At 44.3% G+C, this 11,682-nt stretch overlaps 1 protein-coding gene, 1 non-coding gene and 1 pseudogene across 5 annotated transcripts in view; 1 reads left to right on the top strand and 2 right to left on the bottom strand.

Annotated features, from left to right (window-relative positions):
- Positions 1–438: 438 nt before the first annotated feature.
- On the bottom strand, positions 439–542 carry LOC112621969. Its single transcript, XR_003118887.1, has one exon. It is a non-coding gene; the product is annotated as a small nucleolar RNA U13 (small nucleolar RNA).
- A 4,348-nt stretch (positions 543–4,890) lies between these two features.
- On the bottom strand, positions 4,891–6,435 carry LOC112620126 (annotated as a pseudogene). The gene has a single exon (XR_003118478.1). The product of XR_003118478.1 is annotated as a triosephosphate isomerase pseudogene (transcript).
- An 819-nt stretch (positions 6,436–7,254) lies between these two features.
- The window catches only part of TNPO3 (transportin 3), a 101,428-nt gene continuing 97,000 nt past the window's right edge, over positions 7,255–11,682 (top strand). For all 3 annotated transcript variants that reach the window (XM_025378286.1, XM_025378285.1, XM_025378287.1), the window contains exon 1: positions 7,255–7,779. In XM_025378286.1, coding sequence (XP_025234071.1) covers positions 7,660–7,779 — 120 coding nt within the window. In that variant the 5' untranslated portion in view covers positions 7,255–7,659. The remainder of the gene's footprint in view (positions 7,780–11,682) is intronic.

The following is an 11,682-nucleotide window of genomic DNA, read 5'->3' as shown; positions in this document are numbered from 1 at the left end:
CTGTATATATATATATATATATATCACTTTTGCACCACTGTAAAGTCAAAAAATCATGTCGGGGACTGTCTGCACCTCTAAATAAGTAAGGACATTTTCCTTTATAGCCACAATGTCATTACCATATGTAACAAAGTTAATGAGAGTTCTTTCTGCTTGATTTTCAATGGCTGCCTACTATCCAATGCATGCATATATCCTAAAGTTCTTGATGGGCATCAAGATGCCTATTGATGGACATTGAGGATATTTCTACTTTTTCATTAGGGGAAACCACACTAGGATGAACATTCTTATGCATACATCTTTTTATCCTGTAAGTATCCCGTGTTACTACCTGAGAAAATTGTGACTGCTTGTTTTCCTAGGAGGGAGCTGTGAAATCCAATTCAAAGGCATTGTCTTAAAAAAAATTTTTTTTTCTTCTCTTTTTTTTCACATCAGGCAGGTAATGTGCAGATGTGGTAACAAGGTTGGAGGGAGGTACGTCTCACACATGCACGTGAAACTCCAATCATCATGCTTATCAACTACAAAAGAATCAAGGTATTGTCTTTCAGTGAAGCACAGCATATCCCTGTCCCTGGTGCAGTCAGCATGGCTTTGCCTGAACTTTTGCTATAATCTGTGTACCAAAGAAATCTGATGTTATCGTATTCTTTTGGGCAAGGATGAGGGTCTTCTACTAACTCTCCAAGGCCAGTGGGCATAATGACAGATGCTATGTACTGAGTTGTGTCCCCCCAAAATTCATGTTGATGCCCTAGCCCCCAATGTGACTGTATCCAGATATAGTGTCTTTAGGAGGTAATTAAGGTCACATGAGGTCATAAGGTAGAGCCCTAATCCGAGAGGGCTGTGGCCTTACAAGAAGAGGAGCAAGAGGCTGGGCGCGGTGGCTCAAGCCTGTAATCCCAGCACTTTGGGAGGCCGAGACAGGCAGATCACGAGGTCAGGAGATCGAGACCATCCTGGCTAACACGGTGAAACCCCGTCTCTACTAAGAAATACAAAAAACTAGCCCGGCGAGGTGGCGGGCGCCTGTAGTCCCAGCTACTCAGGAGGCTGAGGCAGGAGAACGGCATGAACCCGGGAGGCGGAGCTTGCAGTGAGCTGAGATCAGGCCACTGCACTCCAGCCTGGGCGACAGAGAGAGACTCCGCCTCAAAAAAAAAAAAAAAAAAAAAAAGGAGAGGAGCAAGAAAGTGGTGATCTGCAAGCCAGGAAGAGGGCCCTCTCCAGAACCTGATCAGGCTGGTACCCTGATCTCGACCTTCCAGCTTCCAAAACTGTGAGAAAATAAATATCCCTTCTTCAAGCTGGTGTTTTGTTATGGTAGGTCGAGCTAAGATTTTGATTAAGTTTGACTTCAAAATTCTTGGTGGAAGTGACAGAAACTTAATTTGAATTAGCTTAGGAAAAAAAGAATATTTCTTCAAAGAACTCTAGGAAAGAAAACAATGGGTATTAGAGCAAAACCACTGGCCTCTGCCACACTGCCTTTGCAATTTCTCCCCAAAGTGCAGTGTGGCTCACTTTACCCTGAGGTTGGAGAGTGATGGGGGGGGAGGGGTGGGGTGGGTGTCAAGAGGCTAGAAAAGAATTAAGGAGGCCTCTGTGGGGCCACAACCTATGCTTATTATTGTAACCTGAGGTTCACCACAAATCATGGGTGCCGTCTCATGGCAGGCAGATCAAAGCTTTTTTTTTGGTGGGGGGGTAGGGGGTACAGAATCTTGCTCTGTTGCCCAGTCTGGAGTATAGTGGTATGATCTTGGCTCATTGCAACCTCCGCCTCCCGGGTTCAAGTGATTCTCCTGCCTCAGCCTCCTGAGTAGCTGGGATTATGGGTGCACGCCACCATGCCTGGCTAATTTTTGTATTTTTAGTAGAGATGGGGTTTTGCCATGTTGACCAGGCTGCTCTTGAACTCCTGACCTCAGGTGATCCACTCACCTCAGCCTCCCAAAGTGCTAGGATTACAGGCGTGAGCTACCGTGCCTGGCCAGATCAAAGCTTTCACGGAAGGCTTCATGGTATTGCCTGTAGAGAACTGGAGTGCTTGAGGTACAACCCTCAATCTTTGGATAATCTCACCCCCAGTCAGTAAAAGAAACAGTCATTACATCTTTCCTTCTTTCTTTCAGAGAATCCATATTTAGCTTGCTTGCAGAAGGAAGGAGTGGGTTTGGTCTCATTAAACTTTGCATTAGAGTCCAGTTTTCCTAGGGTTACCATTGTGCCTAATGACAAAAGTTATAGGGCTTTTGGTATTTTAAATATTCCATGTATTTCTAATATTTTATTTCAAATATATTATTCTAACAATATTTGACATCTCTGGTGCATTTATTTGGTGCTTAAAGATGCTCATCTCAATCACTCCTTTGTCTTTAGCCACGAATTAGAAACTGACAACTCTCAAATCTGGATTTTCAACCCACCCCCTGGGCTTCAGTCCCACACACGCTACAGCCTGCTGGTCTTGGCTGTCTGTTAAGTGCCTCAATATTCAACATGGCTAAGATTAAACTCATCTGCATCCTCATATCCTTTTCTGTTTCCATAAAAACCATTTCTTCCTTTAGGTTCCATATCTCAAAAGCCTGGGTTCTCTTCCCTCTTGTCACACCTTGCAGCTCAAATAATCACCATATCAAGATTCTTCCTCCTAAGTTCCTAAATACCTCTCTATCTCCATGCCCACCGCCAACACTTTACTCCAGGCTACCATCACTCCTTACCAAGATTATTACAATAATTTCTTATTTCTGTTCTTGCCACCTTCCCTGCCCAAGCCATTTCATGTTAAACTAGACTGTGTGTGTGTTTTTTTTAAGACTAAGGAACTAAGAAACACACCACTTAAGACATTTGCTAAGCACCCACTATGTATCAGGTAATGGCATGAGGTCATCAAGCTGGGTTAAACACTGTTTAGCTTCATTTCTTACTCCTACCCAATGCCAACTCTATCCTTCAGCTAGTTTCAGTCTTCAGAACATAATTTTTTCCCTTGCCTCCAGGCTTTCACACTGTTGCCTCTGCCTACAATACTAAACCCTTTGCCTAATTGCTTCCTATTTATCTATCAGTCTGGTCTCAGTTTAGACATACTTTCTCCAGATGGTGTTCCCAATCTCACTACTCTGGGTTAGGTATCACTTCTATTTTTTTTTCTCTTTTCTCCAACTGTTAGCTAAATATCCATGTGGTGTTTTAATAATTCCTAACCATAGAACTTTTAAAAATAAGTTTTATTGAAATATAGTTCACATTGCCATAAAATTCATGCTTTTAAAACATATAAGTCAATGGTTTTTAGTATATTCATATGGTTTTTCTGAACATCACCACTAATTCCAGAGTATTTATTTCCATCAATACAAAAAAAAAAAAAACCAAAACACCCAAAACAGAAAACCAACCCTAAGGATCAGCAGTCTCTCCCTACTCATCCTTCTCATGGAAACGACCAATCTACTTTCTATATTTAGAACTTTACTTACTCTGAACATTTTATGTCAGTGGAATCATGTAATTAATGTGCTTTTTGTGTCTGGCCACTTTCTCTTAGCATAATATTTCAAGTTTATCTACATTGTAGCATCTATCAGTACTTCATTCCTTTTAAGGGTCAAATAACATTTCATTGTATGGATATAGCACACTTTGTTTATCCATGTATCAAATGACGGATATTGGGGTTGTTTCTGCTGTCTATTATGAATAATGCTGCTATGAATATGAATGTGGAAGTGTTTATATGCACACACGTTTTCATTTCTCTTGAGTATATACCTAAGTGTAGAACTGCCGGTTCATATGATAATTCTATGTTTAACATTTTTTGAAGAGCTGCCAAACTGTTTTTCAACATGGCTGCACCATGATACAATCCCATGAATAGTGCATGAGAGTTCTGATTTTTCCACATTCTCACCAGCACTTAACATTTTTTTGTTTTAGTTATTCTAGTGGGTGTGAAGTTGTATCTCATTGCAGTTTTGATTTGTATTTCCCTGATGGCTAATGATGAGCATCTTTTCATGTGCATTTGTGTATCTTCTTTGAAGAAATGTCTATTCAAATTAATTGCCCATTTAAAGAACTGAGCTGTCTGAGGCCAGGCGTGGTGGCTCATGCCTGTAATCCCAGCACTTTGGAAGGCTGAGGCGGGTGGATCACTCGAGGTCAGGAGTTCAAGACCAGCCTGGCCAACATGGTGAAGCCCTGTCTCTACTAAAAACACAAAAATCAGCTGGGCATGGTTGTGGGCACCTGTAATCCCAGCTACATGGTAGGCTGAGGCATGAGAATCGCTTGAACCCAGGAGGTGGAGGTTTCAGTGAGCTGAGATTGTACCATTGTACTCTAGCTTGGGCAACAGAGCGAGACTCCATCTCAAAACAAAAAAGCAAAACACACACACACACACACAACCCCAAAAACTGAGTTGTCTTTTCATTGCTGAATTGTAAGAGTTTTTATATACTCTGGATACTAATCAGTTATCAGATATGTGATTTGCACATTCCCTTCTGTGTTGTGGACTGTCACTTCACTTTCTTGATAGTATCCTTTGATAAACACAAAAAAATTTGTTTTGAGATATGGTCTCACTGTTTCCCAGGCTGGAGTGCAGTGGCACAATCTCTGCTCACTACAACCCCCACCTCCTGGGCTAAAGCAATACTCCCACCTCAGCCTCTTGAGTAGCTGGGATTAGAGGCACCCACCACCATGCCCTGCTAATTTTTGTGTATTTTTTTGTTGAGACAGAGTCTCATTTCATTACCCAGACTGGTCTTGAACTCTTGGCCTCAAGTAATCCTCTTGCCTCGGCCTCCCAAAATGCTGGGATTACAGTTGTGAGCCACCAAGCCCAGCACTGAATCTTTTTTTAATGAATGAATGGATTGGGTAACTAAAATATCAAGTTTCTTTTCTCTATCTAAAATTATATCAACTCTGTGCAGTAACAGTGTTTTCGTCATGTTGCTGGCAGTTAAAAATTCCTTGAGGAACAAATCAGAAGCAAACAGCAAACGAACACACGAGATGATAGGGATTGTGTGATTTAACAGGTTTTGGAGCAACACTGATCTGGATTCAAATCCTAACTTTAAGAACTGTATCCCTGGGCAAATTACATTACTATTTCTCTTTCTTTAAAATGGTTTTTTTTGTTTGTTTTTTTAAGTGCCAGGTGTTTATTTCCCTCACATGTGGGGTGGCTCACATATACAACACACACAGGCGTTGGCCCCGTGGGAGAGGGCAGCACCCCTGGCTTCTGAGGGGAGGATCTTGGCCTCACAGTGTAAAAAGGGAGAGGACGGTTTCTCTCTCCTCCCCTCACTAGGGCCTAGGGAAACCAGGAGCAAATTCCACGACTTTCACCTCTCAACCAAGGAGAAGCCACCTTGGTGACATTTAGTTCCAACCATCACAGTAAGTGGAAAAGGGATTGGCCTGGTCTTTCAACCATTACAGGGTGAAGGTATACATAGTAAAGGAAGATACAGTTTGGATGAGGCCACAATAGGGGACAGATGACACCATCAGAAGCATATGCAGGGGAGGGGCAGTCACTCCGCTTCTGGGCTGCTTAGTTCCGGGATTGGCAGGAAGAGTAGGGAAGACGGATGGGGCTCATTGTTTGGCATTGATGATGTCCACGAATTCGGGCTTGAGGGAAACACCACGCATGAGGAAGCCACCCATGTGAGGCTGCCTCGCCAGCTCCTTGCAGATTGCCCTGGTCACAGAGCCTCCATAAATGATACCAGTGCTCTGAGCCACTGCATCAGAGACGTTGGACTTAAGCCATCCTCGGAGCTTCTTGTGTACCTCCTGGGCCTGTTGGGGTGTTGCAGTCTTGCCGGTACCAGTGGCCCACACGGGCTCATAGGCCAAGATGACCTTGCTCCAGTCCTTCACGTTATCTGCAATGACCTTTGTCTGTTCAAAAACAACCTTCTCAAGGATGCCAGCTTCCCTTTCACCTAGCTTCTCCCCAGTGCAGGTGATTACTCCGAGTCCCTCTGCCAGAACATGGGCCACTTTCTGCCCAATCAGCTCATCTGACTCCCCAAAGACATGCCTTCTGAGTGCCCCAGGACCACACCACCTATGTGACTCCTAAGTCTTTGACCATGCCAGGGCTGATTTCCCCAGTAAAGGCCCCATTAGCCACTTTGCAGCAGTTCTGCGCAGCCACAGCAATCTTGAGATCTAGCGTCTGCCGGGCCAAATCGATACAGGCAGTGGGGAGAGCACAAATCACCTCGGTATGGGCAGGCACAGTGGCCGCGTTCTGAGTGCCAATGAGCTCCCCCAGACACTTCTTCCGCCCGTTATCTTCCAGTTCCTCTCCACGAAGAACTTCCCGGAGGGCGCCATGGCGCCGGAGCTGAGGTGCCGTAGGTCAGTGTCAGCGCCTAAAACGGGTTTTAATAATACTTGGCAAGGTTGTTAGGCGGATTAAATGAGCTCTTGTAACTACAGTGTTTTACACATTGTGAGCATTTATCAAATAGCAGTTATTTACTAGTGCAAAGGACTAGCAGCAATGTTCATATTAATATACTGTTAACCTTTTGTCCCCAATTTCTCCAGAGTACAGTTTCCAAGATTTCTGTTTTCTTTTGTGAACTGTTAGACCACTGGTATTGGATTCGGACAGAAAGGCATTCACAAAAATACGGTTCAATGTGAGAATAATACTAAAGATGTATGCAAAACACTCTGGAGTTAGAGCACCAGGAGCTGTAAGCGGAATGAAAGACCTCTTTTGGGCTTAAGAACTAAATAAAGGGGAGCTGACAGAGATTCTAGGCATTTTGGATTTATCTCAATGTGGCACATATTTCAGGTTTGTAAAATAGTTCAGTTGACTACGTGTCTGTCTCCCTCCACTAGAGCCAGCGTAGGCACCATGTCTTAAGTCATTTTGGATCTCCAGTACTGTGGCCACTATAGGGGGAGTTGAATTGACGCGCCTTGATCACCAGGGCAGAAAAGGATTCTCTGGAGAGGGATAGGGAAGTCGGAAGGGGGAGGAAAAACCTGGATCCATTTCCAAGGAGCTGAAGACAGCTTAGATATGGGACACATCTCGGTGCTAAAGCCCCAAGCTGGAAGCGAGAAACCGAGAGAACAACACCGGCTCTTCTTCCCGGCTCCTGGCCCGGTAGGGCCACTTCCGGGAGGGGGCGGGGAGACAAGAGGAGGCGTGCCGGGAAGGAGGCCGTTTGTAGTGTACCAGGCGGAAGTGTGCCAAAGGTATCGGTGCTGTCGCTTCCGGTCCGGGTAAACGCACCTTAGGTACACGCTGGTGTGTGGCGTGCGAAGATAGGCGTCTGAAGGCAAGTCAGCGAGTGAAGACGGGAGCGCCAGAATCTGTGGACTCAGAAGTCTGGGGTCTAGTGGAAAAACCGGAAAAAAGGCCAGGAACCTGAATACGACCTAATAGCTGTTTCCGAGGGGGCAGCTTCCACGGGGAACCTTCTGCCCTGGTAACGGCCAAAGAGGAGGAGATGGCGCCAGTCAGGGAGCGGCCGTGGCCCAGACAGTGAGGAAGCGCGAAGGCGGAGCAACCGTGGAAGCCTCGGGAGAAGAATCAGAGTCGTCGCTACCGCCACTGCCGCCACCACCATGGAAGGAGCAAAGCCGACATTGCAGCTCGTGTACCAGGCAGTGCAGGCGCTTTACCACGACCCAGATCCCAGCGGAAAGGAGCGCGCCTCGTTTTGGCTTGGGGAGCTGCAGCGTTCGGTGAGGGGCCCAGAGAGGCAGTTCTGTGCCGCGGGGCCGGGGCGGGGTGGAACCTAGGCTCCAGGGGAGAACCTGAGCCCGGCGGTTGACCTCGTGAGGTCCTCCTTGGGGAGGAGCTGCTGTCGTGGGGTGGGGCTGCGAAGCTACATCTTTGCCGCTTTTGGGAAACTAGTCGCACCTGATCGGTCGCGAACTGGCCCTTTCCCCACCCGGTGGAATCTGATTTGTAGGTCTTATACTTTTCGATTGTGGCATCGATCTAGTCTTGTTTAAGTCCTGCCTTTGCCGTTGCTTCTTGGGCCGTGCTTTTCCGTTTTGTCTTCCTCCCACCAAATCCAACCCCAGTGTTTCTCCACCTTCCGCATAAGAATGGTTTATTGGTCTCCTCTCCGTGTCCAAGACTTGCATCCGGCAATTTCCTCCCAGTCGTAGCCTTATGCCTCACTCTTTTTGCCTGTTTTCACTCCAGTTTGAGTCTGTTCTTCTCGAAACTTCTCAGGTTTCTAGATTCTTACTCGTGCGAGTTTTCCCCTTGCTTTGGAATGGCAACATAATATGAAGAAAAAATATTAATTCTGCGCTCAGAAAATCTTTGGAGTTCTAATTTTATTTCATATTAATCCTCTAACCTTGTTATTTCTCTGGCTTTTAGATTTTTTTATTTATAAAATGGGTATCACTGCTGCTTTGATTATTCCATATAAAACTGTATGTGCATCCAGTGAGATATTTAATTGTAGCTTGTATCTATTGTATTTCTGCATTCTTTGATTCATGTTTTATGCTTCCTTCCCTAATTTTCACACCTTTGCTGTGCTTCACTTCTATGTGAGTGTGTATTCTTGGTGATCTGGCTGACTTAGGTCCTAATGTAGTATGCACTTTAAAAATTAAGTACTTTGAAAACAACTAAAGAAGCTTTTTTACAGGCTGACAAAATACTCACCTTTACCTTTATTTCTGCATTTTATACTAACAAGCATATTTTTTTGCCCCTCTTCCCTTTAACTCATAACTGATACTTAAAGGTGCTCTGCCTTATTAAATCAGCTCCTAGACTGCAAGTTCATGATATTTAAAAATTTGCAACTTTGACTTTTTAAAAATCTGGTCTTGGTATGGAGCAACTTTGCCTTTTTTTTTTTTTTTTTTTTTTTTGAGACAGAGTCTCGCTCTGTAGCCCAGGCTGGAGTGCAGTGGTGCGATCTCAGCTCACTGCAACCTTCTCCTCCCGGGTTCAAGCGATTCTCCTACTTCAGCCTCCCGAGTAGCTGGGATTACAGGTGCCCGCCACGATGTCCGACTAATTTTTTTTTTTTTTTTTTTTTTTGAGACAGAGTCTGGCTTTGTCACCCAGGCTGGAGTGCAGTGGTGTGATCTCGGCTCACTGCAACCTCCTCCTCCCAGATTCAGGTGATTCTCCTGTCTCAGCCTCCCAAGTAGTTGGAATTACAGGCGCACGCCACCACGCCCAGCTAATTTTTGTACTTTTTAGTAGAGACTGGGTTTCGCCATGTTGGCCAGGCTGGTCTCGAACTCCTGACCTCAGGTGATCTGCCCACCTCGGCCTCCCAAAGTGCTGGCACTAGAGGTGTGAGCCACCGCGCCTGACTGCAACTTTGACTTTGAATATTAAACTTAAAAAATTGGTGCCCAAGTCCTCGTCAGAAAATAAAGGAATACGACTCACTGTAGGCTACACAAGAAAATCATTCACATATGGTCTCATTTAGTGTTTCTGTGATCTCTGGAGAGTCACAATTCCCTGATCTTCGTATAGTTTTCTAAAGTATAAATAGGAGAAATGCTACACTTCACTGCAAAAGTCATATCTTTCTAATTAAACCTGCTTGTTGTGTGAATTTTAAATCAATATTTGAGTGCTTACCATGTGCCAGCAACTATGCTGGGTGTTTGGATTTGGAAATGAACTAGAAAAAAATCTCTGCTTATCACAGAAGGTGGTTGTGATTAAATGAGTTAATATTCTACGAAGAGCTTAGAAAAGTTCTTGGAACATAGAGATTAAAATGTTAGCAATTGTTATTTAAATATTAGTCACTTTTCTCTCCTTACTTTCCACTACTCTATTACAACCTTACATCATCTTCACAGATGGGATTTCCCATTGGCCAAACCCAACCGGAAGCCAGGCGACACAGTGACCTGTTGGTAAAGTCTATACAGGTCAGCCTATTGGAGCAGAAAACATGACAGAAGAGGGTGGAAAAGTGGATCTGGAAAATATCCAGCAGTCACACATCATGTTTAGGCAACTTCAGCATCTGGATTGACAGTTGAGCTAACATTTTGGCCTTTTGATTCCTTTACCTCTTCATTATCTTCAGTCACCTGGTCACACAATCACACCCTGGATCTTGTCTTTACTAAAAAGCCACCACCCATGACTGTAATCCCAACACTTTGGGAGGCTGAGGCAGGCGGATCGCTTGAGGTCAGGAGTTCAAGACCAGCCTGGCCAATATGGTGAAAACCCGTATCTACTAAAAATACAAAAATTAGCTGGGCGTGGTGGTGCGCACCTGTAGTCTCAGCTACTCAGGAGGCTGAGGCAGGAGAATCTCTTGAACCCAGGAGGTGGAGGTTGCAGTGAGCTGAGACTGTGCCACTGCACTCCAGCCTGGGTGACAGAGCCCGACCCCATCTCAAAAAAACAAAAAAGTTAACCAGCCAGGCCCATTGGCTCACACCTGTAATCCTAGCACTTTGGGAGGCCAAGGTGGAGGATCCCTTGAGCCCAGGAGTTCAAGACCAGCCTGGGCAACATAGTGAGACTTCATTTCCACAAAAAAAAAGGAAAATTAGTTGGGTATGGTGACATTCGCCTATAGTCCCAGCTACTCGGGAAGATCCCTTGAGCCCAGGAGTTCAAGACTGAGTGAGCTATGATTTCGCTGCTGCACTCCAGCCTGGGAGACAGCAAGATGGTAAAAAAAAAAAAAAAAAAAAAAAGTCACCACACCTCAAAATAGCTAATTCAGACATTCTGCTTTGGTAATAACTCACTGTTTTCCAGTTTGCTGGCTCAAAAATCTCAAATAACGTTACCCAGTTTTTTGAAATCTTTATGTAATTTTACTAATATTTAAGTTTTATTTTTAAAACAAAATTCTGTGGAACCTCTTTTTTCCTGTTGGTAATCAAATACCTCTTTTTTTTTTTTTTTTAAATTTTGTTTTCTGTATATCCACAATAAGTCATCCCCAAATCTCAGTAATGTAAGTATCCTCTTTGTTCAGACTGGTGATTTGTTTTCTTTTTTGGCTGAAGGAAATATCTATCCCAGGAACCCTCCATTTCCCTGCTCCAGTCTGGCCTGGTTCGCTAGGTCTGTTGATAATTATCGTTATGGGATTCCATAAACACTGTCCTAGGGAATTCCCTTTGCCTCTTTGTTGTGCTGAATCCACTGATTCTTGGATTCCATGATGTTTTCTTGGGTTACTCTTCCATTTAATGGATCATCGAGAAGGGAACCTTTATCCTTTCTCTCATTGCTTTTCTGTTGGTCTGTTTCTCTTGGGTTGCTTTTACCTTGAGTTCTCTAGTCAGCCGGGAGGTTGTAAGCTAGACTGCCAGTGTTCTAAAGCCAGGTCAGGGAATGAAGCTAGGGGATGGATCTCACAACTGAGTATGTAGGTTTTAATTTAATCTCTTGTTTTCAGCATGATACTCCTGTCTTTAGCTGAGTCTATTGTCTTAAGAGTCCAGAGACCACCTACTTCAATCTTTCCAAAGTAAACCTTGAGTCTTCCGTTATGGTGGGAGAGTAGTAGCCTGGTTGCTCAGAGTCAGAGAGGAAATTTAGGAGTCTACTGCTTCTTACACAGATTTTGACCCTTTTATTTATTTAAACTTTTTTCTTTTTTCTTTTCTTTTTTT

This window comes from Theropithecus gelada, chromosome 3 (genome assembly GCF_003255815.1).
Source record: "Theropithecus gelada isolate Dixy chromosome 3, Tgel_1.0, whole genome shotgun sequence".
Lineage (NCBI taxonomy): Eukaryota > Metazoa > Chordata > Mammalia > Primates > Cercopithecidae > Theropithecus > Theropithecus gelada.
Note: the sequence above shows the minus strand (reverse complement) of the source record. Positions and strands in the feature narration are given on the sequence as shown.